Source organism: Ogataea parapolymorpha, chromosome VI (genome assembly GCF_000187245.1).
Source record: "Ogataea parapolymorpha DL-1 chromosome VI, whole genome shotgun sequence".
Lineage (NCBI taxonomy): Eukaryota > Fungi > Ascomycota > Pichiomycetes > Pichiales > Pichiaceae > Ogataea > Ogataea parapolymorpha.
Window position 1 is genome coordinate 1 of NC_027861.1, and position 24,508 is coordinate 24,508.

Here is a 24,508-nt window from a genome sequence, read left to right on the forward strand (position 1 = left end):
TCTGACCCGCCACTAGGATACCACCTTTTTGCTGACCCGCCAGTAAATACCACCTTCTTGCTGCTTGTGCCCCACTAACCTAATATTTCTGTCTGCTCTATCTACTCCACTCCACATGCTCTACAGACATGTCTCTGCATCCACTTTCAGTGCCCTGCTTGTCGAGATATGACACCCGCCATGCAAACCCGCCACTAGGACACCACCTTTTTGGGGACTGACCCGCCACTAGGACACCACGTTTTCGCTGTCTGACCCGCCACTGGGGCACCAGCTTTTTTTCATGTAAACACCACCGCCGAACAATAGAAACCCGCCATGTAAACACCACCACCTTTTTGTATGGGCCCACACGCCGGCCGACCCGCCGGTCTGCGACACCCGCTATACCCGCCGGTCGTACTCCCAGCAAAACCACCCGCCGTTTGTATGGGGCGCACACGCCAGGGGACCCGCCAGGCACAGGCCCGCCGCGCAGACCCGCCGCGAAACACACCCGCATATCACTCCGCGTTTTGTCGCCCGGTGGAAACACCAACCCCGCCGGCACCAACCCGCCCGGGTGGGCAGGGGGTTACCATAATTCTTATCACGTGGCCCGCTCTTACGACTTCATGTCTCAAGCCATGTTTGTAAAATTATGCTTAATCCTATACACGGCAGGGGTCGGTGTAGTTAGCCTGGGGTCCCAATGACATGTAGTTCTGGTTAAAGTTTGCAATTAGATAAATTGATTATTAATTCCATAATCCAAAGACACTATTTACGTAATGCATTCAGCTCCATCGAGGAGCATTCAAAATAATTCCGTTGATGAGTCCCGCAATGAGACCTGCAACGGGTAGCGTGACAAACCACCCAAGATAGCACCATAGAACCATTTTCCAATTGCAACCACGAACATCCATGTTGCACAAACCCACAAAGATCGTTCCACCAACTGCGCACTGGGTGGTGGAAACAGGGATTCCAAGTCTTGTAGCCATCACAACAGTGCAGGCGGCTCCCAACTCAATTGCAAAACCTCTTGCCGGAGATTGCAAGATCATCTTATTTCCTAGATTTGACATCAGCTTGTACGCAAACATCCAGCATCCAAGGACAAGCGATCCAGCAGTGAAACAAAGAACCCAAATTGGCACCTCGCTCTTGCTGCCAACCGTGTTCGTCTTCCAAATGTTATAGACAGATGACAAGGGGCCCGCAGCATTGGAAATATCATTGGACCCGTGTGCAAAAGACATTGTGCATGCGGTAAAGGCCTGCAACAAAGAAAACACATGCTCCGTCTTTGTGTCGTAAAACTTCGACTTGCTGTACATATCTTGAACTCCGTGTCCAAGAACTCCGCCCGCATTTGCCTGGTTGCTGATAACATCTTGTCTCCAGCCGTGAGTCACTAATAACCACAAGAGTTTGATCCAGTGCTTAGGCTTGAGAATCATGCTTCGCCAAAGCTTTCTTTCTGCTGGTGTCACATAGTCGAAATATCCAATGTCATCTGGGGATTGTGGAGAGGTATCAATGTTGCTAGACTGAGACTCAACTAGTGGAGAGCTCTCGCCGGCATGTTTTTCATCGTCCGATAAGGTAACTGGGGTTTCGTTCCTTCTTCCACGGTAATAGTCAATCACAAGTTCCACGTTGTCAGGCTTCGGTGGAATATTCTTCGTTGATTTGAAGTAGTATGTTGGTCCAGCAAGAACATGATAGAACTTGAGCGTCCAGTCTTCGTGAACCAACTTCCTAGTGAAATATGGGTGGAAGAAAAGAAGGTAAAGGAGCGTCGCAACTGCACCGACTCCAAAAATCGAGCCGACGGTTGCACCAGTTGAAAGGTCGTTCAGCTTCAGGTTTGGTGCTCCCTTCCACACAACAAGCATTGTCAAGATGGAAAAGCAGATGAACACAATCACGGGAGCAAAAAACAATGCTTTTGCAATACTGTTTTTCCTTTCGAGGATACAGTATTTAGTGATCAGGAAGATAGTTGCAGAAAGAGCGCCGGTGATAGCAGGAGCAATGAACCACGAGGCAACAATTTGAGAGAATCCATCCCAGCCCCATTCGACATGGTCGCTACCGTTAGCAGCAATTCCTGCTCCAATCACTGCTCCCACAATGGAATGGGTAGTCGAAACAGGCATACCGATAGATGTTGCAATTGACAACCAAATCGAGGAGCCAACTAGCGCGCATGCCATGGTAAGCATCAGCACCGACGGGTCGTTTTCAAACGACTGCACATCAATGATTTTGCTTCTGATCGTGTCTGAGACCCTTGATCCTGCCAAAACAGCTCCCAGGAACTCCATAATAGCGGCAAGGATCATTGCTTGCCAGTATGTTAGGGCACGTGAGGACACAGATGACGAGAAGGAGTTGGCAACATCGTTTGCACCGATGTTGAAAGCATCCAAGAATGCAAACAGCACAGCGATTGCAAATATGTAGTTGAACTCAGGTAAGGCAGCGTCTGTCATGAAGATCTACTGAACGATTTGACGGTAATTTATACTTAGCGATTATCGGCTGAGCTGACTTCTTGGCAGCCCACGTTCCTAATTAACTTTTATTAACTACCGAGGACATTCGGTTAAGATATGTCGTTTTGATCAAAGAAATATAGTTTAAAGCTGGTTAAAAAGAGCAGTTTCACAGCTTGGCAGAATCATACTTCTCGCTTTGGTACATCTTGCTAGTTCAATATTAGCGTAGAGGGCAAAATACAATCGAGAATTGTAGAGACCATGTGCTCTATTACTGCTTTCTTGGCAAACTTTGTGGCTGAAGATGCCAAGAAATTAAAACAGAAAAAAAGTTTTTGTGTGCCAACAAAAATTGGGTAAAAATGGTACTATTTCATTACTCGTGAAAAGTATTACCAATCCTCCTTACCGAACTCCAAATCAACATCAAAATTAATGTTGTTAAACTTGTGGGGCTTTTCTCTGCCAATGTCTATGAGCTTCTCCAGGTCATCCTTCTGGAGGTAGACAATCTTCCCATTCAACTTGATTCTGTGCGGCTTAAACGATTTGGGAACAACAGACACGCCCAAGTTGACGTGGTAGCTCAATAAAATTGTACTCGAACTGACTGAGTACTTTTTAGCAATTTCTGCAATAGCCTCATTTTTCAAAATTGGAGCCCCATCACCGCCAAAAGGAAAGTACGAGGTCATGACTATACCTTTGGAAGTGCAGAAATCGCAAAGATCGCGACGTGGAAGAAGTGGATGAAGTTCGCATTGGTTCACTGCTGGGACGTATTTGCACTCTTTCAGCAAGCTTTCCAGTTTCGGAATCGAGTAGTTTGAAACTCCAATAGCTTTAGCTTTACCATTCTCCAAGCACTTCTCCAATTGTTGATACATCGTGATGTGGTCGCTGGACGTATCCCTCGGGATATAGCCGTCCTCATTTGTTGGCCGGAAGGGCTTTCCATCGTCACTGTCGCACTTAATAGGAATTGGCCAATGCACCAGCACCAAGTCGAAATAATCCAGGCCCGAGACCTTGAGCGACAAATCCAAGCCATGTTCCATGTGTTTATGAAACGTAGGCCAGACTTTTGTCGTGATGAACAATTCCTCACGGGTCACTTTTCCCGTGGCAATGGCATTTCTGACCGCCTCTCCAACCTGATCTTCGCATCCATACAGGTAGGCCGTGTCGATGTGTCTGTAGCCGGCTTCCAGGATAGCGTATTCGACGCATTCGCGAATTTGAGTTCTATCGTTAGGCGACCAAGTACCGAGCCCGATGGCTGGCATCAGGGCTCCCGTGTTCAAAGTCAATAGTACGGAGGTCATGAAAATTAAGATAAGAGAAGTACTCCTCAACTGTTTAAATTAAAATAATAATAGTAGTGAACCGGACCTAACTATTTTGCGGTACAAATTTACAATTTCGGTCGGATAGGCTAACGGGTTCCAAGATTAGTAAACAAATCTGAAGTGCTTGTTTTCCAGATCTGTCTTATCCTTGAGACCGGCGATTTCTCCTTGAAGCTGCAGGTCTTCATCCTCGGCGGGGTTTCCGTAGAGTTTGTTCCTTCTCCTATTTTCATAGAAGATGTAAACTCCGAGAACTGCTCCGATCGCAATACAGGCTGCAAAGGTACCAATGATAGTAGCCAGAGCGTGTGTGTATCTTGGAGCGTCACTAGCTTTGAATGCAAACGGACCGACAATATTACCCAAAGCGAAAGTAATCAGGACCAGCGCGTTAGTAAAGGATTGCTTGGTGTGGCCACTAATAAGTTGTCCCGTCAGGGTCATTGCAAATGGATAAGTTGCTGAACAAGAGTTAATCATCCAGTAAGCAAACACTCTTCCCCACTTATTTGCTCCACCATCCTCGGTCGCGTACACGATGGACAATCCGGTGATTGCAATGCACATCGGAATGATCAGACCGGCAATTCTTAGGTTCTTGAACTTGCGACCGATTAAAACCCACACCCACATCTGACCAGCAGAGAAACACGACCATGGGAGGTTCACTAGAAGCGTGGTGTACTTGTCGAAATCAAAAGATTCCAACACGAGTGTGTTGAAGTTGGTAAGACCACCGTTAGGGATCATGGAAAAGAACATATACAGGGTCAGCAGATATGTCTTTGGATCCTTTAAGGCATGAAGAATTTGGTAATTTCTCCAGACAACAGTCTTGATTCCTGTCATGTTCTTTGAGACTCTTTTGGCGGCGACCATTTTCTCGTGCTCATTCAAGAATTTTGCATTCTGGGGCAAAGCTGGTAAGAAAAACCAAACTAGTCCTCCCAAACTGAAGGAAACAAATGCCAGAACAATGTAGATATACTTCCATGGTGACAAGTTTCCACCAGCGTGTCCCAGACCATAGGAGACAAGACTGAAAACAATGTACAACCCACCTTGTCCAGAGTTAAAACATAAGTACCTCATTGGCTGTTCTGACTTTTTCCACCAGCATCCCACATACTTGATCATTGCGGCCGACACTGGAGTCTCACTGATTCCCAGTAAGAATCTGATAACTAAAATTCCAGCGTAGTTTTTCGCTCCGATATGAGCCAGCATCAAAATACCCCAGGAGACACAAACTCCTGTAAGAATTTTGGGAACAGAAAATTTGTGGACGAGGATATTGGCTGGGTACTCAGCTCCCAGGTATCCAAAGTAGAAAATGGAAGACACCCATGAATACTCATTTCCTTTCAGCTTAGTGTCCTCCCTGAAATTCAACATGACTGCCCAAGAAAGGGATGCCTTGTCCACATAGTTAAGACCATAGATAAGGGTCAGCAATGGAAGGAATCTCCAGTCAAGTTTACGTCTCACAGCTCTATCTTCCTCGGCATCCAGTTCCTCATCGATGTTATCTTTGAGAAGCTCGAAAGCTTGATCTTTGATTTCCTGGTCGTCCTGAGGAGATAGTACCGATTGGACGTGGATGTCGTGAGTAGAAACGCCCTTGGAGTCGTCGTATTCTTTTTCAGCTTCTGGTGCCTTTTCAAACATGAGACCACTTTCCTTCTGATCCAGGGTAATATATAGGTTGGCGGAAATCTTAATCAGGCCTTATCAATTTTTTGCCGCCATGCACCTCTATAATCAGGACGCACAAGATTATGCATTGGTCGGGCAATGAATTAGATAAGAAAAGAAGAAATTACACTTTTAATTTTCTTCGTTCACTATGACTGACTACCTCCCCGTTCCCAACCCTACAAAGTCGTTTTGGCTAACAGCTGAAGTTGACTTTCATGACCACAGGTCAACTGCAGAGCTACCGGCCGAAGCAGACATCGTGATTGTTGGTTCTGGTTATGCAGGTACTACAACCGCACACTTTTTGATGGAAGAGGGCTTTGATGGCACGATTGTCATGCTAGAAGCCCGTGATGTCTGTAGCGGAGCTACCGCACGTAATGGTGGTCACCTGAAACCCAGCCTCTACTATTCGCAAAAGTCCTGGACTAAGAAGTTTGGAGAAAAAGGAGCGGCAGAGATCGCTAATTTTGAGTTTGCTCACTTGGCTGCAATGAAAGAACTCATAGAGAGGGAAAAAATTGACTGTGACTTTGTTTTTGGTCGGTCCTGTGATGTTCATTTGACTTCCTCTGCTGTTAATGCTGCTCTGGAAAATTACCAGCAGTTTACAAAAAATCCTTACATTACCTGCAAACACGATGTTCAATTACACGTTGGAGAAAATGCAAAAACTATTAGTCACGTGCTGGACTCTGAGGTTTGCGTCACATTCACTGCTGGTCAACTTTGGCCATATAAGCTTGTGACCTCATTGCTCAGAAAGTGTATGCAGAAAGGGCTCAATCTGCAGACTAATACACCAGTCCTGGGAAGTGAAAAGTTCGAGGATAAATGGCTGGTGAAGACAGCCAGAGGAACCATTTTGGCTAAAAAGCTGGTCATTGCCACTAACGCATACACCGCCTCGGTGGAACCGAGATTTCTGAACAAAATCGTTCCTATCAAGGGCATTTGCAGCCACATCACTCCAAAGGTCCGTCCTTCCCATCTGTCTCATACATATGGTATTAGGTATGATGGTGCAGATCAGGACTACTTAATCAACCGTGCCGATGGGACTGTTGTTGTTGGTGGTGCTAAAAAGCACATATTCCCTTTCAAGAACGTCTTCTACAACGTTGTCGATGATAGTACTCTAATCCCCGGAACCAAAGAGTATTTTGACGACTATATGAAACATTTCCACGACTGGAAGTTTACGGAAACGGAGACCGATCACGTCTGGAGTGGTATCCTTGGTTATACTGACGATTCTTTCCCATATGTTGGTGAGATGCCGCACGAATCCAACAAATTCATTATTGCGGGGTTCCACGGACATGGGATGCCGCGGGTCTTGTTATCGGCTAAAGCTTTAGCCAGTAATATCATGGGAAAGGAATTAGAAGTCCCTGCGGCTTTCAAGATCTCTCAAGAAAGAATGACTAAGACCAGAAACGAAATTCTGGCCTCTCTGGGCACTCCAGTGGCTAGACTCTAAGTATTATCTTATTGGCGACCTTGTCGCGAAAATCAAAAATGATTTTTTCTCCGACACTAATTTCTCGTAGTCCTGTTTTCAAAGGCGTCTTATCTTGCGGTATAAAGCTCATGGAATTTCCGTGCTTTACAAACCAAAAAATGCCAGACATAATCTTCGATATTGTGGGAACGTGTATCTCGTATGAGAAAGTCATCGAGGGTATCGAAACCCGTATGGGTGAGCGGTTCAAAAAATCGGGAATCGATCCCCGGTTGTTTTTCTTTTTCTGGCTAGCAGGTTGCGAAAGAGATTACTCGTACCTTTCTCAGTGCGGGCAATACCAACCATTCCAAAAAGTGTTTAAGAGCACTTTCTATAGATCATTGTTTTTTGCTGGTGTGAAGGATCCAAGGTCTTATGCTACAGATGACGATCTAGAGTTCATCTACGGTGAATGGTTCAAGTTGGAAGGACGTCCAGAACTCAAGCAAATGTTCCAGATGCTTAGAGATAATGGGTTCACTATCTGGTGTCTGACCGATGCCTCTCACGAGAGAGTGGCTGGATATTTCAAGCGCTCCGGAGTTGAGATGCCGTCGGAGAATTTGATCTCTTGCGACTCGATCGGTGCGGGAAAGCCTGAAAAGGAAGTCTACGAGTTTATTGCCAAGAAAATTCCTTCGAGTGCAGAGAATGCGTTTTTTGCCGCCGCACATATGTGGGATTCGTGCGCCGCAAAACAGGCTGGCTTTATCACAGCATGGAGCAGTGTCCATGAGTACGATCCTTGTACAGAAATCTTCGGTACTCCGGACATCCTGGCCACGGGTCTTGTTGATCTGGCAGAAAAAGTCATTGCTAAATACAAGAGCTTGAAATAGATTAATTAATTATAATTAGGCTAATGATAAGTACCATCCCATACTTTCAGAAATGTCGAACCAGTTAACACAGTGTGCGCCGTCCTCGTTGAGTTCCCATGCCTTGCGGATCAGAATCAAAACGAGCTCAAAATTTTTAACGGGAAATTTGGAACAAAATGATCGTAATCTGGCTTCCATTTGGTCACGATCCACTGGATCGACGCACGACATTCCAGCCACCATGAGCGCGAAACATAAGCCAGATTGGACATTCGTATCCATTATCACGTCCATGCAGAGCGTGAGCTCTTGGAGCATTAGCTGGATTTCTGGCACTGCTGGAGGGGTCTTCCGTACCATGTAGCGAAGATAGATCCTCAAACTTAATTTGTAGGTCTCGAACAACGTAAGATGGTCTTCGAGCTCTTTGTCATCCTTCAGTAGTAGCAACGAGGGAGTGTGTGGATTAGTATTTTTGATTCGAGTTTCCAGCTCTTCGAAGTCCATCTCCAGCGCTGTTAAGAACTCGAATTTTTTCTGTTTATAGGAGTCACGATCCTCAATAGCATTCAAATCCTCCTGCATCTTGTCCAACTTGTTCTTGGTATTGATTATCTGGCCAAGCAAAACGTACATTGGACGGACGCATCCTTGCAATGGATCACAGACGGTACCCGAGTCCATCAATTGCGTGGTGCCTGGAATTATGTCCAATGCCTCGCAGTACTGATCAATAGGGAACAAAGTGCCTTCCTCGTGGCTAGAACTGCTGAGGACATCATGGTAGAGAAAATTGGACAGCAACCATTTGGCCCCCTCTGTATCACCCAGTAGTCCCAATAGGGTCTTTAAATTGCCGTTGCACTCGTCCAAAATGAATTTGTGCAGCCTGCCAAAGATATCGTACCAGTTCTTAACATCGCCGACACAAATTTCTGCAGCACAAAGGATGAAAAACACACACACAAGTTCCAACTTGTCGGATATTGTCAACTCGTCTGACTTGAGGGTTTTGTCGCAAAGATCCACAGCGTTTTGGATATATTTCATCGGAGTTTCCTCCGACTTGGTGCCTGCCAAGAAAAGCCCAGACCAACCAATAAGTCCGCTCATAATGGCTTTGTTGTGAACTGCTAGAGGAATGTAAAGACTCAAAAGATAATTTGTTTCCTGAGGCAGAAGAGAAAGGGTCGATGAGACATAGTTGATGTAATAATCTAGATACCGGCTCTCTGTTTCACTAAGATGACGAATAAAGGGCAGCGAGAAAACGTTCATTTGTGGTTCATAGTCGAACGAAGTTTGAAGATTTGTCCTAAGTGTGTCAATAAGGGTATGAGTGGTCGATACTCCAGATGTTTCCTCGACAGAACTTAACCGAACCTTGATGGCCTGGGACTGGCGTCGTTTCGCATTCTTGCGCTCTGTACCAGGTTGACGCCATACACACTCAATACCCAGTCTCTTGCACAGTCTGCAGACTGGCTTGGTTTCATCACAGCGTTTTCTGTGGTTAGTTGGTCGAAAAATTACTACTTACTTGCGTCTGCGACATTCTCCGCATCCACTTCGCGAACGGATCGGACGTCCCGTGGAGTTGGTGTCGTTCAGAAGAGTCTGGAACTCGGCCAGGGTCTTGCCAGCAGAGTTTGCTGGCTTTTGGTCCACAAGAGCGAGGTCGTTAACAGTGAAGGCGTTGAACATAAAGATTTCGCTAAAGCCGAAGGTTCGTTTATGAATTTAATTTTTTCTGATAAGATCCCAACATTTACTTAAGTAGGGCTAAATCTTCCGACCTTATTGATAGGCCAGACTCCTTCCAAAAAGAGAACATCCGACAAAAAATCCGCACGTGATAACAAAACTAGGTGTGGCAGTAGCGAACTCGGAGAAGAATCTGGTGCGAGGTGTAAATAATCTGTAATATGCTAGGATCTGATGCCAAACTCTGGGATAGCGCTGGTTAAGAAGGACCATAGACGGGTCCCCAGGTCAACTAGCTAAAACCTGGTCACTAAGGCAGGTTACTTCGACCATTTAAATGACTCAGATGACATGAATAATATACTCTCCTTGGGAAACACGTGTTATATCATTTGTAGAAGCCATACTTTCAAGCCAAGGTTAAAAATGGAAATCCTACTTCCTACACTTCAATCTCCATACTATGTCTTTCCTAGAGAAGTCCTTTAAATGGGAGCATGCGCCATTCCAGCTCTACACCAATCTGGGAGACTCTGGTCTCAAGATTTCCAGAGTGATTCTTGGGTGCATGTCTTTCGGCAAAAAGAGCTGGTCTGATTTCATCGTTGAAGATGAAGATCAGGTGTTTGAAATCATGAAAAAAGCCTACGACAGTGGCATCAGAACCTTTGACACTGCAGGAAACTACTCCAATGGCTATTCTGAGATCTTGGTTGGCAAATTCTTGAAGAAGTACAACATTGACAGAAGAACTATTGTGATTTTCACCAAGTGCTACTTCCCGGTGAGCGAGGAGCCTGGTGCCAATCCTACAAATGGTTCAGAAGAGGGTGTCAACTATATCAACCGTGTCGGACTCTCGAGAAAGGCAATTTTTGATGCCGTTGACAAGAGCATTGAAAGACTTGGAACCTATGTCGACTTGCTGCAAATTCACAGGTACGACAGAACTACTCCAGCCAAAGAGACCATGGAGGCTTTGCACGATGTTGTCAAGTCTGGCAAGGCTTTATACATTGGTGCCTCGTCCATGAGAGCATACCAATTTATCCGGCTCCAAAATATTGCTGAGAAGTACGGCTGGACAAAATTTGTCTCGATGCAGAGCTACTATTCTCTTCTCTACAGGGACGAGGAGGACGAGCTGATTGCTTATTGCAATGAAACAGGTGTTGGTCTCATCCCTTGGTCCCCGCTGGCGGGGGGTGTTTTAGCCAGGCCCGCTGCCAAGGCGCATGATACTACAGTTCGCTCCTCGAACTCTCGGTTTCTTTCCTTTATTGGTCTTGGTGAACTGACCGAAAATGATAAGGAAGTTATCAACAGAGTGGAAGCTCTTGCTGCTAGGCACAAAGTTTCCATGGCTACCGTTGCGACAGCATGGATCCTGGCTAAAGGACAACACCCAATATTGGGAATTAACAAGCCTGAGAGACTGGACGATGCATTGGCTGCTATTAGCCTCAAACTTTCTGAGGAAGAGGTTCGATACCTAGAGGAAGCCTACGGCGTGAGAAAACTGCCAGCTTTGTACCACTAGGTAGCAAAAACTTGGGATTGTCTTAAGATTTCGGTGATGTAGCAATCATACAAGTTGGGCCAAGGAACGTGCGTACTCAATCTTGAATGAAATACTGAATGAATTTCAAGTAGATCAATTTTCTCAGTTTTGAGATTCTGCCTCGGAAGCACGTGTTTACTTCCAGTCGCATAAATAGCACACAAAAACTTGTTGTCTCATATGCTTTTATTTGCAGCCCTAGCAGCGGTTGACTTTGCTCAAATAGTTCACCATGCGCCTATCCAAAACGAATTCTCGGATTTGGACCAAGTTTTCAACTCCTCAAGAGGCACTAACCACGGAATATACAATTCATCTTTTGTCCCAAGTAGCAGGTACGGAGAGTATAATTTTTGCAACATGCCTCACGTAAGGAAGGATACCTATTCACAGGTGGACCAGTCGGAGTACAAGTTGCAGTTTGTCGAGGTTATCCATCGCCATCACAAAAGAACGCCCTACGCACAGAATTGCTTCCCTGTAGAAACTCTGGTGCTCCATTGTGATGACGCTGTGAACAACTATTACTCCGAATTCAAAACTCCAGCTCAGATCAACAACACGATGAAGATCTCCTGGGCCAACTACCAAAATCGGTATAACCCTTTTAATTTTATCCACAACGGCTACAATGGCACTTGCCAATTTCCTGAGATCTCTTCTGCTGGTTTAGAGGACTCATACCAGCACGGGCTTGACCTTTATGGGGTATACGGCGAATTACTAGAATTTCTTCCAGCACGATATGACCCCAAGCAAGTAAGATTTCGTGTGACTAATAATGTCATTACCTCCCACGTTGTTAGTGCAGTGGTTAAGGCCATGTATCCTCACGAAAAGGGGATTGAAGTGAAGGTGGAAGCTGATGGCTTTGACGCACTCGAGCCAACTTATTCGTGCGAAATTGCGGATGCCATAGCATCAGAGATCACCTCCTCGAGTGAATGGCAGAGACATCTGGCTAAGGCCGCAGACCTATACGATGAGTTAGACGACATATCTGGTGTTGATCCAAATTCAAAGGATTGGCATCAATCTTTTGATCATTATTTTGACAATACTGCATTCAGATTGTGTCATGGGTACGATCTTGCTTGTAACTCCGGGAATTCTTCGCTCTGTATGACACAGCACCAAGCCGAACAGATATTTCGTCTAGGAGATTTTGAGTACAACTACAAGTTTCGGATTCATGAGAACTCGACTCTATATGCGGCAACCAGCTACGGAGCATACTTCAATGAGCTAAAGCACCGTCTTCTTGAAAAAGCCAACGGGAGATCGAGTCTCAAGTACTCTCACAACGTAGCCCATGATGGTTCCATTGCACGAATCCTTGGATTTCTCCAAGTTGATTATCTCAGATGGCCAGGAATGGGATCGGAGGTTGTGTTTGAGCTCTACGAAGGACTAAATGATGGTGAATGGTATCTCAGAGCTCTTTACATGGGAAGAATACTGACAACCACAGGTCCTCTCGTGGAAACCGACATGATTCCACTCCGTGACTTTGTCGGCTATATTGAATCAATGATTGGAAAAGACGCAGAAGTGTTAGTGAATTACTGCGGCTAAAAAATATGTATCTTTAGAATTTCCTGATTTGGCTTTAACGAATTTTCAATCGTCCGTCTCGTCGACACTCAGGATATACTCATAATAAAATACAATCAAGTGCAGATGAGAGTCCATTGGAATATACTCATTGATTCCATGCTCCTTAGAGTAGACACCCGGCAACAAACCTGGCCTGTATCTGTAGATATGTTTTGTGAGGTTCCAGTAATACTTAGTGTCAGTGTTTCCAGAACCTATACCCGGAGCAACAATGAGGCCCGTTGAGTCCGGAGCCACAAGATCTTCATAGACGTGGTGGATCGTTCCGGAAAATATGTCCCAATGGTTGCCCTGAGTGGGCGTCAGCGGAGCAGGAGGAAATGCCTGAACTACCTTAAGGAGACAGTTTCCGGCTGGCCTGCTAGGCTTGAGTTCCTGACGCCCATTAAAATCAGATGCAAGGCCAAGATGATATTTGTCAACAACTGGCTCAATTGTAGCTATAATTCTATCAACCACAGTGTCTACAGTCTCCTCCATGGCAATCCGCACGTTCATAGTGAGTTCCACATATTCAGGAAGAGCGTTTGCCTTGACTCCTCCGGTTATGATGTCAATGGCCCTTGTTGACTTGACGACAAATCCCTTGCCGAGGTCCACATCTATGTAATTTCTTGCAATCTCGTTGGCCTTCTGATCGTGACCCGCACTCAGAATACTTTTCTTAACGGATGAAGGCATCTCGGGCGAGTGCTCTGCAACGCAGACATATTCCCAGAACGCAGGATTATGTTTGGTGAAATACGTTGGAAACTCCGATTTTTCCAGCTCCACAATCATTTCGCCCATAATCCCAATTGAAGTATGTCTAGGCGGAATTGACGAATGCCCTCCTGGGGTTTCTAGGATGATTTTCAAGTCCATATAGCCTTTCTCTGCCGTTCCTGGAACAGACATTTTGACTCCTTGAATGGTGTCTAGATTAACTCCTCCTTCATCCAGAACCGCATACATGGAGTCTTTGCCAAATTTCTGTTCGAGCCATTCGGCATTTTTGTTTCTCGGGCCTCCAACTTCTTCATCAAATCCAAAGGAATAGATAATGGTCCTTCTTGGCGAGAACTCGTTACTGATCAGCTCTTCTGCAGCTTCTAATAATCCAATAAGTTGGTCTTTGCAGTCTGCAATGCCCCTACCGTAAACGTTTTCTCCATCGTAGTCACCACTAAAAGGATCGTGTTTCCATTGGCTGAGAGTCAAATTAGAGACGGGCACTGTATCCTGGTGAGCCATTAAAACCAGAGGCTTCAAGGACGAGTCACTGCCCTCCCAAATATACACCAAGCCATGGTAATTGACCTTGTGAAGGGATGTTTTGCTGTAAAATAGAGGAAATGTGGATTTGAGCAGTTGTTCAAACTTTTCGAATTTTGACCAGTACGTAAAATCATCCTCAACAAGTATGGGATCGTCATCATAAACCTCAGTCCTTGTTCTGATGGCAGCCTGCAATTTTTCAACAGAAGCATTTCTAAAGTCTTCGCTGTGCAATATTTTGGAAAGAGTTGCTTTGTGCGAATGATAAGTGGACGGCCGATGCGGTTTTGTTGCAGGGCATTCGACTACAGCCTTGGACTCCTCAGAAAAACTCCAAACTAGCGAGAGGACTATGAAAAGACCGACGACTATGAAGCCAACTATCCTTGTCTCAAAGTACTGCATGATATCTTTTGGGATAGTTATTGTTATCTAATTTACATCTGCACACCAATTTCATTTATCGCGCTTCAGCTTTTTTCGGTAACTCTGCAGAATGAGCAATTTGTAATGAAGTGGTAGCAGGCAAACGCACTGAATCCCGGTACACGGCACAAAGTGAGCAGGCTTTTCATTCATTCAATTGCCTCTGTATTTCGACAAGTACTTTACCGCTTATTGCTCCGACATGGAATAATAAATGAGTGTGATCCGCACGGAGAACAAATCCGAAAGATGAATGGTCACACTACTAATCTTGCAATCGAGCTCACCTCGTAAGGTCTGCTCAAATCAAGCACAGCAAGTCTCTGATATTCATGTCATGAACTTAACATGCAAAACTATTTTAGGAATTCTTAATTTATAATATTGGAAATCGGACATCTTGCAAAAATTGTTGTATCGCTCCACACGAGAGCAAATTTGACAGTAGTCTTAATTAATTGATATTAGCTGATTAAGAGAACCTGATATTCTTTCTTCAATGTAACCATCGTAGAATAAAAATGAGGAGGAGCATCGGGCATACAGCCTACTCACTTAAGAGAATCAAACGTGAGCTACTTAGATTACAATTCACAGTGAAATAGCTACAGCCCCATCACTGAACCCCGCGCAGCCCAAAGCCATGACAATAATATCTAGTGCACTAGATAGTACCGCGTGCATTTCCCGCATTTTCTAGCCATCACGTGCCGGATATCAGCTGACGTGTTGTTTATGAGAGCTAAAAAGAAATATCGAAAATTAAGAATCGCGTCTTAGTCACCTCTCATGGACGTTAGGGCTGATATCGAGGAACAGTTGAGGAGCAATCCGCAGCATATGCTTTTCGGAAACCTTTCCGATCCTTCTTCACTAGACTCTGATCTCAAAAGCGTTTTTGATCAGATTTTGTCGAAGGCATTCGAAGGTGTTTCGGCCCGCAATACTGTCGATGAGTTACTAAAACAGATCGACGAGGTAGAGAATTCCCAAAGACAATTGGAAGATGTTGTCTACCAGAAGATCGAGGCGTCTTTGAGCGAGAACATCAAACGGGTGCAAAGGGAATTGGACTGTTTACTACAAAAAGAAAACGGTCATTCAACAGAAGAAAATGCAGCAGCATTCATAAACGAAATTAACAATCCTCGGGCTCTGATTGATCACTCTTTGACCAATAGAGATCCAAGATACCACCAAGATGGAAACAATCATGCGCTAGTGCATAATGGACTGCAGCCTGCATCACCGAAAAGCCTGCCTCGCGAAATAATAAACTACCGTTTGCCAAGAGGACCCAGGTCGAACAAAAGTCTTACAGTGCGCGAGCTCTATGAAGTCTGGTATGTTGGAGACCCCGACAAAGGAAAGCCTTCAGTATGCGATATACTTGAGAGATATCCGACTTGGAAATCCACCGAAACTACCTATTATAATCGACTGAAGCGTGTTGCAAATTTAATTGAGGAAGTTTCACGTGACCTAGACGGCGGTCCGATTGCAGCGCGCAGGCTTGAGGCAGTAAGAACAATAGAGATTTTCATGGAAAAAAACAAAATTGGAGGAGTCAGTGCATTGTCTGATCTTTGTTCGAACCAAAAAGGCGCACCCGGGTTCCAGACGGTCAAGTCAAGGGTGCTAGAAAATTTCGCAGACTTATAATAGAATTTTCTGCTTCTTATTCATCACGATGCAATGCAAACCATGTTTTATCGGACAAGCTGTATTATTGGCCTCTCGGCTCTTAAGATCGGGTCTAAGCGTCGGCTATAAGAAAAAGTTAAAAAAACTTTTACTTTTTGGGAGCAGATAAATAGCTGTGACATTATCTCTGAAATCAATAAAAACGAATTATGTCACAGGATTTCAAAGAGCCTTCTCTTGACTCCCACACTTTTGAGCATGACACCGAGGAACAGAAGCCTCGTGGTGTGGCCAGAATTGAGGCCGTCAAGCAGACTCTAGATAAGAGATACATCTTGGTGCTGATCCTGTCCCTGTACCTGTGTTCCTGGACCTATGCGCTAGATAGTTCCACCACGTACAGTTACCAGCCATATGCCACCTCTCAGTTTAACCGTCACTCGATGCTTTCCACTTTGAGTATCGCCAACTCCATCATCGGAGCTGTTTGTAAGCCATTTATTGCCAAGATTTCCGATATGACTTCCAGGGCCGTCGCCTACATGTTTATTCTGGTCTTGTATGTCATCGGATTTGTCATTGCTGCATGCTCTCCTACGATCTCTGCATACGTCATTGGCTCCGTCTTCATTGCCATTGGACAATCGGGTATTGATCTGCTTAACAGCATCTTGGTCGCCGACATGACTCCTCTCAAGTGGAGGGCCACAGTCAATGGTCTTCTATCCACTCCGTATTTGTGCACCACCTGGGTGGCAGGTTACATCGTCCAAAACATCACCACTACTAACTGGAGATGGGGTTACGGTATGTTCGCTATTATTACCCCTGCTGCATTGATTCCGGCAATTGGTATGATTTTCTGGATGGACCACAAGATCAACTATGGAACTTTCAAGTTCAATGTCAAGCTCCCTCAAATAACTGTTCTGAAAAGCAAAGACACTTTGTCCAAGATAAAGCACGCTCTTATCGAGATTGACGCTCTGGGGCTCATCCTTCTCGGTTTCGCTTTCTCTCTCCTGCTTCTTCCTTGCTCGCTTTATTCTTACGCCAAGGGCGGATGGCACAACCCTTCAATGATTGCCATGGAAGTGGTCGGAGGAATTTTCCTGATCATGTACACTATCCACGAGATCTGGATTGCACCATACCCAATGCTTCCTAAGCGCGTTCTTTTGAACAGAACCTTCATCTGCTGCGTCATCATCGATTTCTGCTATCAAATGGGTGGTTACTTCTGGCTGCTTTACTTTAGCTCTTACGACTTGGTCGTTCTGAATCTTTCCTACAGAGACTGGACTTATCTGAACAACACCGAGACCATGGGTTTGTGCTCTTTTGGTGTCATCTACGGCCTTTTATTCAGATACTTCCGTCGGTACAAGGTGTTCCAAGTGTTCGGCTCTAGTATCCGATTGATTGGTCTTGGACTGATGGTGCATTCCACCAAGATGGAAAGTGGCCCTTCTCTCGGTGTCATTGTGGCCGCCTTGGTTCTTACCTCCATCGGTGACTGTGGTGATGCTATGGGTACCCAATTGGCTGCTCAAGCTTGCGTTCCGCACGTTGACCTGGCTTCCACCATTTCTGTTCTTTCTCTGTACACCAGCATTGGTGCTGGTGTCGGACAGGCTATTGTCGCTGCCGTGTGGGCTTCGAACCTTCCTAAACGTCTTACCGAGCATGTTGGTGATGCCACCAGGGCCCTTTCATATTTCGAGTCCGTTACCGTTATCTATGCTCTCCCATGGGGCTCTGATGACAGAATCGCATGTATCAAAGCTTACCAGGATGTTTGCTACCTGCTCTTCTGCGGTGCTCTCGGTATCAGTTGTGTCTGCTGGATTGTTACCTTGTTCCAAACCAACTTCTACCTGGGTGACGGATTGAACGCTGTTGAAGGAGAACAGAAGGAGGACTACAACAAAAAATGGTACAACTACGTCTTCGACTTTGTTAAACATCCTCTTAGATAGGTCACGGGACTTAATTAATTAATTACTTATGCACTGCTTTATCATTTAACAACCTTTTTCACAATCTCTTCCACTTCATCCCAGTCATCGGTCGGCAATCTGGTCATCTCGATTCCGCCAAAATATTGTCTGATAGCCTCCAGGTCCTGATAAGACTTCTTGTCGTGAATCAAGGAAATCGACACACCAGTACGGCCGAAACGGCCGGTTCTTCCAATTCTATGCAGGTAAGTGGACGGATCTGGCTTTCCTGATTTGTCTAGAGGAATATCGTAGTTCACCACCATGGAAACCGAAGGGATATCGATGCCTCTCGCTAGAACGTTGGTGGTGATCAAAACCTTCGATCTGCCTTCTCTGAAGTCGTCGATCAAACGGTCTCTTTCAGCTGGCTGTAAATCACCATGCAGGATCGAAACTGCATGGCCTTCCTGCTTCATTCTGGCATATAACTTCGAGGCGGTGTCCTTCGTTTGGACAAATATGATGGAAGATGCAATGGTCAACAAACCGTACAGTTCACAAAGAACTTCAAACTTGTGCTGATCCGAGTCGCAGTCCATGTACAATTGTTTGATGGCATCCACATTAAGCTCCTCGTGCTTCAACTCTAACGAATTTGCGTTCGGAACAAACTTTTCAGCGTATCTGCGAACTTCCTCGGGGAAAGTAGCCGAGAAAAGAACCAGCTGAGTTGATTGTGGAATGTTTTTCTTAACCCGGAGACACTGATCGGCAAGTCCCTGTTTATCCAGCATGTTGTCTGCCTCATCTAGAACGAAAATCTTCAGATGGCTGAAGTTGATCTTACGTCTCCTCAAAAGATCTAAGATCACACCCGGGGTAGCAATCACCACCTGCCCATTGACTGCCTCGTCTCTTTCCAAAGAACCAGGAACCACAAGCTTGACTTTGATATTTGTGTACTTGCACATCTGGGAAACCACTTCTTCCGTTTGTCTGGCCAGCTCTCTGGCAGGAGACAAACATAGCGCCTGGACCATAGGATCCTTCTCATCCACCCTGGTGAGCATGGCAAGAGAGAATGCGGCTGTTTTACCTGTACCCGACTGCGATTGGCCAATCATGTTACGTGGAGGATTCTGGATGAGCAAGGGCAGCGCCTTTTCTTGAATCTTGGAAGGCTTGGAGAACTTCATCGCATATAGTCCTTTGAGAAGCTCTTCGCGCAATCCCAGCTCCTCAAACGACTTCACAGAGTACAATGGCGAGTTTGGATCAGCCTGCAGGTCCGCAAGCTTCACCTTCACCTCGTAGGTCGAGTCCACGAGAGAACTTTGAGGTTTCTCTGCGTTATCTTTCTTGCCTGGCTTGTCCTCCTTGACCTCCTCTGTAAGACTCTTTGCCTTTTCGGTTTCAGTTTTGGTATCTTCCTTCACTTCATCCACTTTCTCAATCTTCTGGTCCTTAGATTCATCTTTATTGAGGTTCAATTTCGAGATCAATGAAGCTGCGTCCATCTTGTCTGACGACATATTTAGTTTATTTATTTTTTTGCTGTTGAAAAAATTTGTGTGCCGGGTAAGGCTGATAACCTTATGAACGAGTACCATGACACACAGATTGAGGAGCTCGAGGTTCTCAAAGCCATCTATGCGGACGACCTTGAAGACAAGACGCCGCAGCAGAGCGCTTGGAGCCAAAAGCCCTGTCCAAAATTCGAAATTACGCTTCGTTCGGATACCAATAGCGACCCCATATTGACACTAGTGCTCAAGATTGAATTCACAGCCACATACCCGCAGACGCTTCCATTAGTGTCCTTTGGACGCTCCCAGAATATCCTCTCCTCTCAGCTCTCGTTTCTGCGCACAGAAATCGATAAGATTATGAAACAAGAGAAAGGCGGTCCTATGGTTTACTCTGTCACGACGTGCATATTGGACCATTTGAACGAGTTCCAGACGAGAGCCAGAACAGGCACATTGGAAGAGGAAAGACTCCGTAGACTTGAAAAGGAAAAAGAGCTCATGGAACAGCAAGAGAAGGAACAGCGACATAAGATTGAACTCGAGAGAGAAAAAGAGCAGGAATTACTAGACCAGATGGTGGCCAGCGAGCTGAAACGAAGATCCAATAAGAGCGTATCCGAAGCGCAGACTTCCTCGCCAACGCTCAAAGAAAACATTTTAAGTTTGGAATCTGCCGTGCATAGCTCCACGGACGAGCGAATATTTGTTTTTGACAAGACAATCGAAACCCATTTGGACTACTACAAGCTTAATTTCCGAGCAGTATCTGGTTTTGTGCCAATTGAACCTATTGGATTACTCAAAGACTGCAGCCAGCAGTATTTGGTAAAGCCTCATATCCACAAAGATTCTCCAGCGTACGGTCTGATACAGGACCTTACCAAAGGCAAGAACAAGCTTCAGTTCCTGTTCACAGAAATAGATCTCTCAAATCCTTTCTGGAGGTCCAGCCAGGGCAAGAAATTGATCTTTTCCCTTGAAAAAGAGCTTCAGGCTGTTACGAATCTACGGCATGACAACATTGACCGCGTCTACGCTTTTAACATTGAGAAATTCGAAATGACATCTAGTGGGGATGTCTCGCTTCAGAATTCCGCCGCAAAAAAAGTTTCCAAGAAGGTGTCTATGGACGAGGAAAGATTTGACGTTTGGAAGATTGCCATCTTGTCCAGCTACAATGATACGCTGGCCAATCTTTTGAGCAAAATATCATTTATCAATATCAATACTGCCCGCGAGTGGATAATCCAGCTCCTAGAAAGTTTGGAGTACCTACACAAACAAGGAATGATTCACAAATGCCTCAACTTGGACGCTATTCAGGTGTGTCCATCATCCATGGGGCAGAGTCAGGTCAAGCTTGCTAACGTATGCTATGGTTACACCATTTTGAACATGGTGTCAAGCTACCCAAATCAGGGGCAGTATGACGACGTGCTACCATTTGATGCTCCTGGATGGATAGCTCCCGAACGGAAAAAGAACGGGTCTTCTCTATTTGACAAACCGCAGCGCAAAACGGATGTCTGGGACCTGGGGGTTGTTTTCGTCCAGCTTGGGTTGGGTTTTGATGTGATCTATGATTTTGAAAGTCCGTCAGACCTCTTAGCTAACTATACAGAGTTGGAGGAGCCGATTGCCGATTTTCTCAAGGCTATATTTGATGTTCGCACCCGCAAGCGTCCAGATCCTTTGGAGCTGCTACCATGTCGTTTTCTGCGGCTCAATCTCAATACAGTGCCTGCACTGTCGATAGGATCGGACTCTATTGACAAGCGGAGTTCTGCTCAAATCAACGGATTTTCCGACATATCAGATGCACCGCTGCTTTCAGCCCCTAAAAACAGACCCAAAAGAGATTCTTTCAACAGTGTTACTGCTCATGAATTCAAATCGTACTCCAGATACGTCCAAGATTTTGAAGAGGTGGGAAGCTTGGGCAAAGGGGGATTTGGTGAGGTTGTCAAAGTCCGAAACAAGTTAGATGGCAGGTTCTACGCAATAAAGAAAATCAGGCACACCGAAGATAAACTGGCCAAAATTCTTAACGAAGTCATGTTGCTGGCTAGACTCAACCACCAGTATGTCGTTCGGTATTATGCAGCCTGGCTAGAGGACGATTTGAGCTATGGTGCTGTATTTTCAGACTCTGAAGACGATGAAGAAGAGTCAGAGACCGAGGCGGAGGCCACATCTGAGTATACGAGAACGGGAAGCCAAAACTTTACCGACTTTATTTCGTCTTCTGTGAATCCTGAATTGGAATTCAACATTAGCGAGGACGAGGAGTCTGATCCTGAAGAAGAAAAAGCGTTCACTTTTGGAACCGAAAGTGAAGATGAGAAACTCAACACAGTAGCACAAAGATTGCCTGTCTCGAAAAAAAGATCCGTTTTGTTCATTCAGATGGAGTACTGTGAAAATCGTACCCTATTTGATCTCATTCGCCAAGGTTTGTACAAAGACTCTGTTTTCTACTGGAGGATTATGCGCCAGATACTTGAAGCCCTTAGCCATATCCATTCCCAGGGTATTATTCATCGAGATTTGAAGCCGATGAATATTTTCATTGATGAAAACCAAAACGTCAAGGTTGGAGACTTTGGTCTTGCGAAGAACGTTCATTATCTTCCATCAACAAGCAGGAAAGTTTTAGATGTCTCAGAAAGTGGAGAAGATCTTACTTCAGACATTGGAACAAGGCTGTACGTCGCTGTTGAAGTCATGAATGGCTCTGGCGCATACAACGAGAAAGTTGATCTTTATTCTTTGGGTGTTATTTTCTTTGAGATGGTGTACCAGCTGGGTACATCTATGGAGCGATATACTGTGATCAGTAATCTGAGAGCCCCCGAAATTGTGTTCCCGGAGGATTTTGATAACGAACGTCTCGCAACCGAGAAAAAAATCATAAAGATGTTACTCGACCATAACGTTGACAGAAGACCGTCGGCTAAACAGTTGCTTCAAAGCGGCCTGATCAGGGTTGAACAGCAGGACGATCTAATGAAGGAAGCTTTAAATGCGCTGATTGATCCTTCTTCTTCTTGGCACCATCAGGCTAGAAGCATTTTATTCTCCCAGCCTTATAGTTACGTGCGTGACCTTTTGTTTGGGGACGTTGAAAAATCGTACGGGACAGCAGATTATCTCTTGCACTCCAAAATAGTTCAAGAAATCTCCAAGATATTCATGAGACATGGTGGCATTGAGTTTGTTGACCATACTGCTTTGTTATTCCCTAAGAATCCTCTGTATGATTCGACGTACCAGGTTTACGAGGTGCTGGACAAGGCTGGATCAGTTCTTCAGCTTCCATATGATTTAACGCTTCCTATGGCAAGGCTTCTTGGACGCAGGCCGCTGTCAATTCACAAATTTTTCAGGATTGAAGATGTATATCGCTCGATAGACAAAGATGAAGGATCTGGCCCAAGCAAGTTCAAAGAAATTGACTTTGACATTGTTTCTCGCCCGAATGATTCGGCAGAGCTGCTGCCGTTCTATGATGCGGAGTGCATTAAAGTGATGAGTGAAATCATAGCTATTTTGCCGTTCCTGAAGCAGAGCAACGTGAAAATAATATTAAACCATTGCAACTTGCTAGATACAATCCTGGAGTACTGTGGCATAGAAAGACCGCAGAGAGTTATTGTCAGCCGAATTCTTGCCGAAGTTGGTTTTGGAAAGACTATCAAGGAGGTGAAAGCTATCTTGAAGCAGGATCTCAACATGTCATCCACAATCTTGAACGAACTTGTGCAGTTCGATTTCGGACTCCCAATAGGACAAGTGAGGTCAAAGTTACACAAACTTATGATGGATAGCCCGCATCTAGGGAAGGTGGACAGTTCCTTGAATTATATCTCGAAGATCATGAACTACTTGGAATGGTTCAATGTGGAGCTCAACATCGAAATTCGGCCATTTAGCGGCTATAACTCTGCGTTCTATAAAGGAGGAATCATGTTTACGGCAGTATACGAGGACAAGTTCAAATCCATCATATGCGCTGGCGGACGTTACGACGAACTAATTAGCACATTGGCTCGCAACAAGTCGCCACGTGACCTCCCAAGAGCCGTGGGGCTCCGTTTGGCTTGGGATTTCCTTTTCAACTCGATGAAACGGTATCAGGACATGTTCAACAACCGTAAGGACACAAAGCGCAAGTTTCAGAAGGAGAATCTGAAGGTTGTGTGGCAGACCAAGAAATGCGACGTTCTTATTGGATTTTTCTCTGCTGGTATCCTGAAAGAAATTGCACCTTTTCTGTTGCAAGTACTCTGGTCGAACGACATCAGCGCAGACCTGGTGAACAATTCGGTCACCATCGACGATATGGTAAATCAGGCAGTCGAATCGAATGTGAAATGGTTGCTTGTGGTGAAGGCTCAGACAAATATGGAGACACTTAAGGGAAATTCAAAGAGCAACAAATATAAACCATTGCGACTCAAGAATTTGGAAGCAAAAGTTGATATTGAAGTTGACTTGCACGATCTCGTGTCGTTGTTAAAAGGCGAACAGCCAAAAGAGATTGAGGTCGATACCAAGGATGTGTTGCAGGACGCCGAGGCACTCGCAGATAACCGTCAACGAGTGGTGGTTGTTCCTAACAATGCAACGGGAGCCAACAAGAAAAATAACAAGAAGGAGAAATGGGCGATTGTGGATCAAGCGGCCGAGTCCGCGGAGTCTTTGATCCGAGTCTTGGAAAGTTCTCCTATCTTCACCATTGAAGCGAGGGACGAAGTGCTTGCAATGATCAGTATCACGTCGCTGAACCAGCCAGACGAATGGAAACGGAAAGTTGGCGGAGTCTCCAGCTCGACGCCCCGCTCGTTTGTGGCTAATATATACAATGCACTATCGAAGGAGGCATCCAAGGGGACAAAATGGGCGATTTTGTATGGTGGTCCGAAATCGGGCAAGGTTTGTATAGTTGACTTGCAAAAATAAA

The 24,508-nt window shown here is 45.2% G+C and overlaps 13 protein-coding genes across 13 annotated transcripts; 7 read left to right on the forward strand and 6 right to left on the reverse strand.

The window, feature by feature from the left end:
* Positions 1–776: 776 nt before the first annotated feature.
* On the reverse strand, positions 777–2,483 carry HPODL_01094 (Phosphate permease PHO89; the record flags this gene model as incomplete). Its single annotated transcript, XM_014077587.1, has 1 exon — positions 777–2,483. One exon carries the CDS (start codon positions 2,481–2,483, stop codon positions 777–779), a length of 1,707 nt encoding a protein of 568 aa, XP_013933062.1.
* A 398-nt stretch (positions 2,484–2,881) lies between these two features.
* Positions 2,882–3,814, reverse strand: HPODL_05275 (Protein GCY; the record flags this gene model as incomplete). Its single annotated transcript, XM_014077588.1, has 1 exon — positions 2,882–3,814. One exon carries the CDS (start codon positions 3,812–3,814, stop codon positions 2,882–2,884), a length of 933 nt encoding a protein of 310 aa, XP_013933063.1.
* A 126-nt stretch (positions 3,815–3,940) lies between these two features.
* HPODL_01095 (uncharacterized protein) lies at positions 3,941–5,506 on the reverse strand (the record flags this gene model as incomplete). The annotated part of the gene is made up of 1 exon (XM_014077589.1): positions 3,941–5,506. The coding sequence occupies one exon, from the start codon at positions 5,504–5,506 to the stop codon at positions 3,941–3,943; it is 1,566 nt and encodes a 521-aa protein (XP_013933064.1).
* A 178-nt stretch (positions 5,507–5,684) lies between these two features.
* Positions 5,685–7,019, forward strand: HPODL_01096 (uncharacterized protein; the record flags this gene model as incomplete). Its single annotated transcript, XM_014077590.1, has 1 exon — positions 5,685–7,019. The coding sequence occupies one exon, from the start codon at positions 5,685–5,687 to the stop codon at positions 7,017–7,019; it is 1,335 nt and encodes a 444-aa protein (XP_013933065.1).
* Positions 7,020–7,159: 140 nt separating this feature from the next.
* HPODL_01097 (uncharacterized protein) lies at positions 7,160–7,882 on the forward strand (the record flags this gene model as incomplete). The annotated part of the gene is made up of 1 exon (XM_014077591.1): positions 7,160–7,882. One exon carries the CDS (start codon positions 7,160–7,162, stop codon positions 7,880–7,882), a length of 723 nt encoding a protein of 240 aa, XP_013933066.1.
* Positions 7,883–7,897: 15 nt separating this feature from the next.
* On the reverse strand, positions 7,898–9,568 carry HPODL_01098 (uncharacterized protein; the record flags this gene model as incomplete). Its single annotated transcript, XM_014077592.1, has 2 exons — positions 7,898–9,371; positions 9,405–9,568. 2 exons carry the CDS (start codon positions 9,566–9,568, stop codon positions 7,898–7,900), a joined length of 1,638 nt encoding a protein of 545 aa, XP_013933067.1.
* Positions 9,569–10,031: 463 nt separating this feature from the next.
* On the forward strand, positions 10,032–11,108 carry HPODL_01099 (Aryl-alcohol dehydrogenase; the record flags this gene model as incomplete). The annotated part of the gene is made up of 1 exon (XM_014077593.1): positions 10,032–11,108. The coding sequence occupies one exon, from the start codon at positions 10,032–10,034 to the stop codon at positions 11,106–11,108; it is 1,077 nt and encodes a 358-aa protein (XP_013933068.1).
* A 201-nt stretch (positions 11,109–11,309) lies between these two features.
* HPODL_01100 (uncharacterized protein) lies at positions 11,310–12,704 on the forward strand (the record flags this gene model as incomplete). Its single annotated transcript, XM_014077594.1, has 1 exon — positions 11,310–12,704. One exon carries the CDS (start codon positions 11,310–11,312, stop codon positions 12,702–12,704), a length of 1,395 nt encoding a protein of 464 aa, XP_013933069.1.
* A 45-nt stretch (positions 12,705–12,749) lies between these two features.
* HPODL_01101 (Gly-Xaa carboxypeptidase) lies at positions 12,750–14,408 on the reverse strand (the record flags this gene model as incomplete). The annotated part of the gene is made up of 1 exon (XM_014077595.1): positions 12,750–14,408. One exon carries the CDS (start codon positions 14,406–14,408, stop codon positions 12,750–12,752), a length of 1,659 nt encoding a protein of 552 aa, XP_013933070.1.
* Positions 14,409–15,218: 810 nt separating this feature from the next.
* HPODL_01102 (uncharacterized protein) lies at positions 15,219–16,091 on the forward strand (the record flags this gene model as incomplete). Its single annotated transcript, XM_014077596.1, has 1 exon — positions 15,219–16,091. The coding sequence occupies one exon, from the start codon at positions 15,219–15,221 to the stop codon at positions 16,089–16,091; it is 873 nt and encodes a 290-aa protein (XP_013933071.1).
* Positions 16,092–16,282: 191 nt separating this feature from the next.
* HPODL_01103 (siderophore-iron transporter Str3) lies at positions 16,283–18,052 on the forward strand (the record flags this gene model as incomplete). The annotated part of the gene is made up of 1 exon (XM_014077597.1): positions 16,283–18,052. The coding sequence occupies one exon, from the start codon at positions 16,283–16,285 to the stop codon at positions 18,050–18,052; it is 1,770 nt and encodes a 589-aa protein (XP_013933072.1).
* Positions 18,053–18,093: 41 nt separating this feature from the next.
* On the reverse strand, positions 18,094–19,548 carry HPODL_01104 (ATP-dependent RNA helicase DBP5; the record flags this gene model as incomplete). Its single annotated transcript, XM_014077598.1, has 1 exon — positions 18,094–19,548. One exon carries the CDS (start codon positions 19,546–19,548, stop codon positions 18,094–18,096), a length of 1,455 nt encoding a protein of 484 aa, XP_013933073.1.
* Positions 19,549–19,611: 63 nt separating this feature from the next.
* On the forward strand, positions 19,612–24,507 carry HPODL_01105 (Protein kinase, phosphorylates the alpha-subunit of translation initiation factor eIF2 (Sui2p); the record flags this gene model as incomplete). The annotated part of the gene is made up of 1 exon (XM_014077599.1): positions 19,612–24,507. One exon carries the CDS (start codon positions 19,612–19,614, stop codon positions 24,505–24,507), a length of 4,896 nt encoding a protein of 1,631 aa, XP_013933074.1.
* Between the last annotated feature and the right edge of the window lies 1 nt (position 24,508).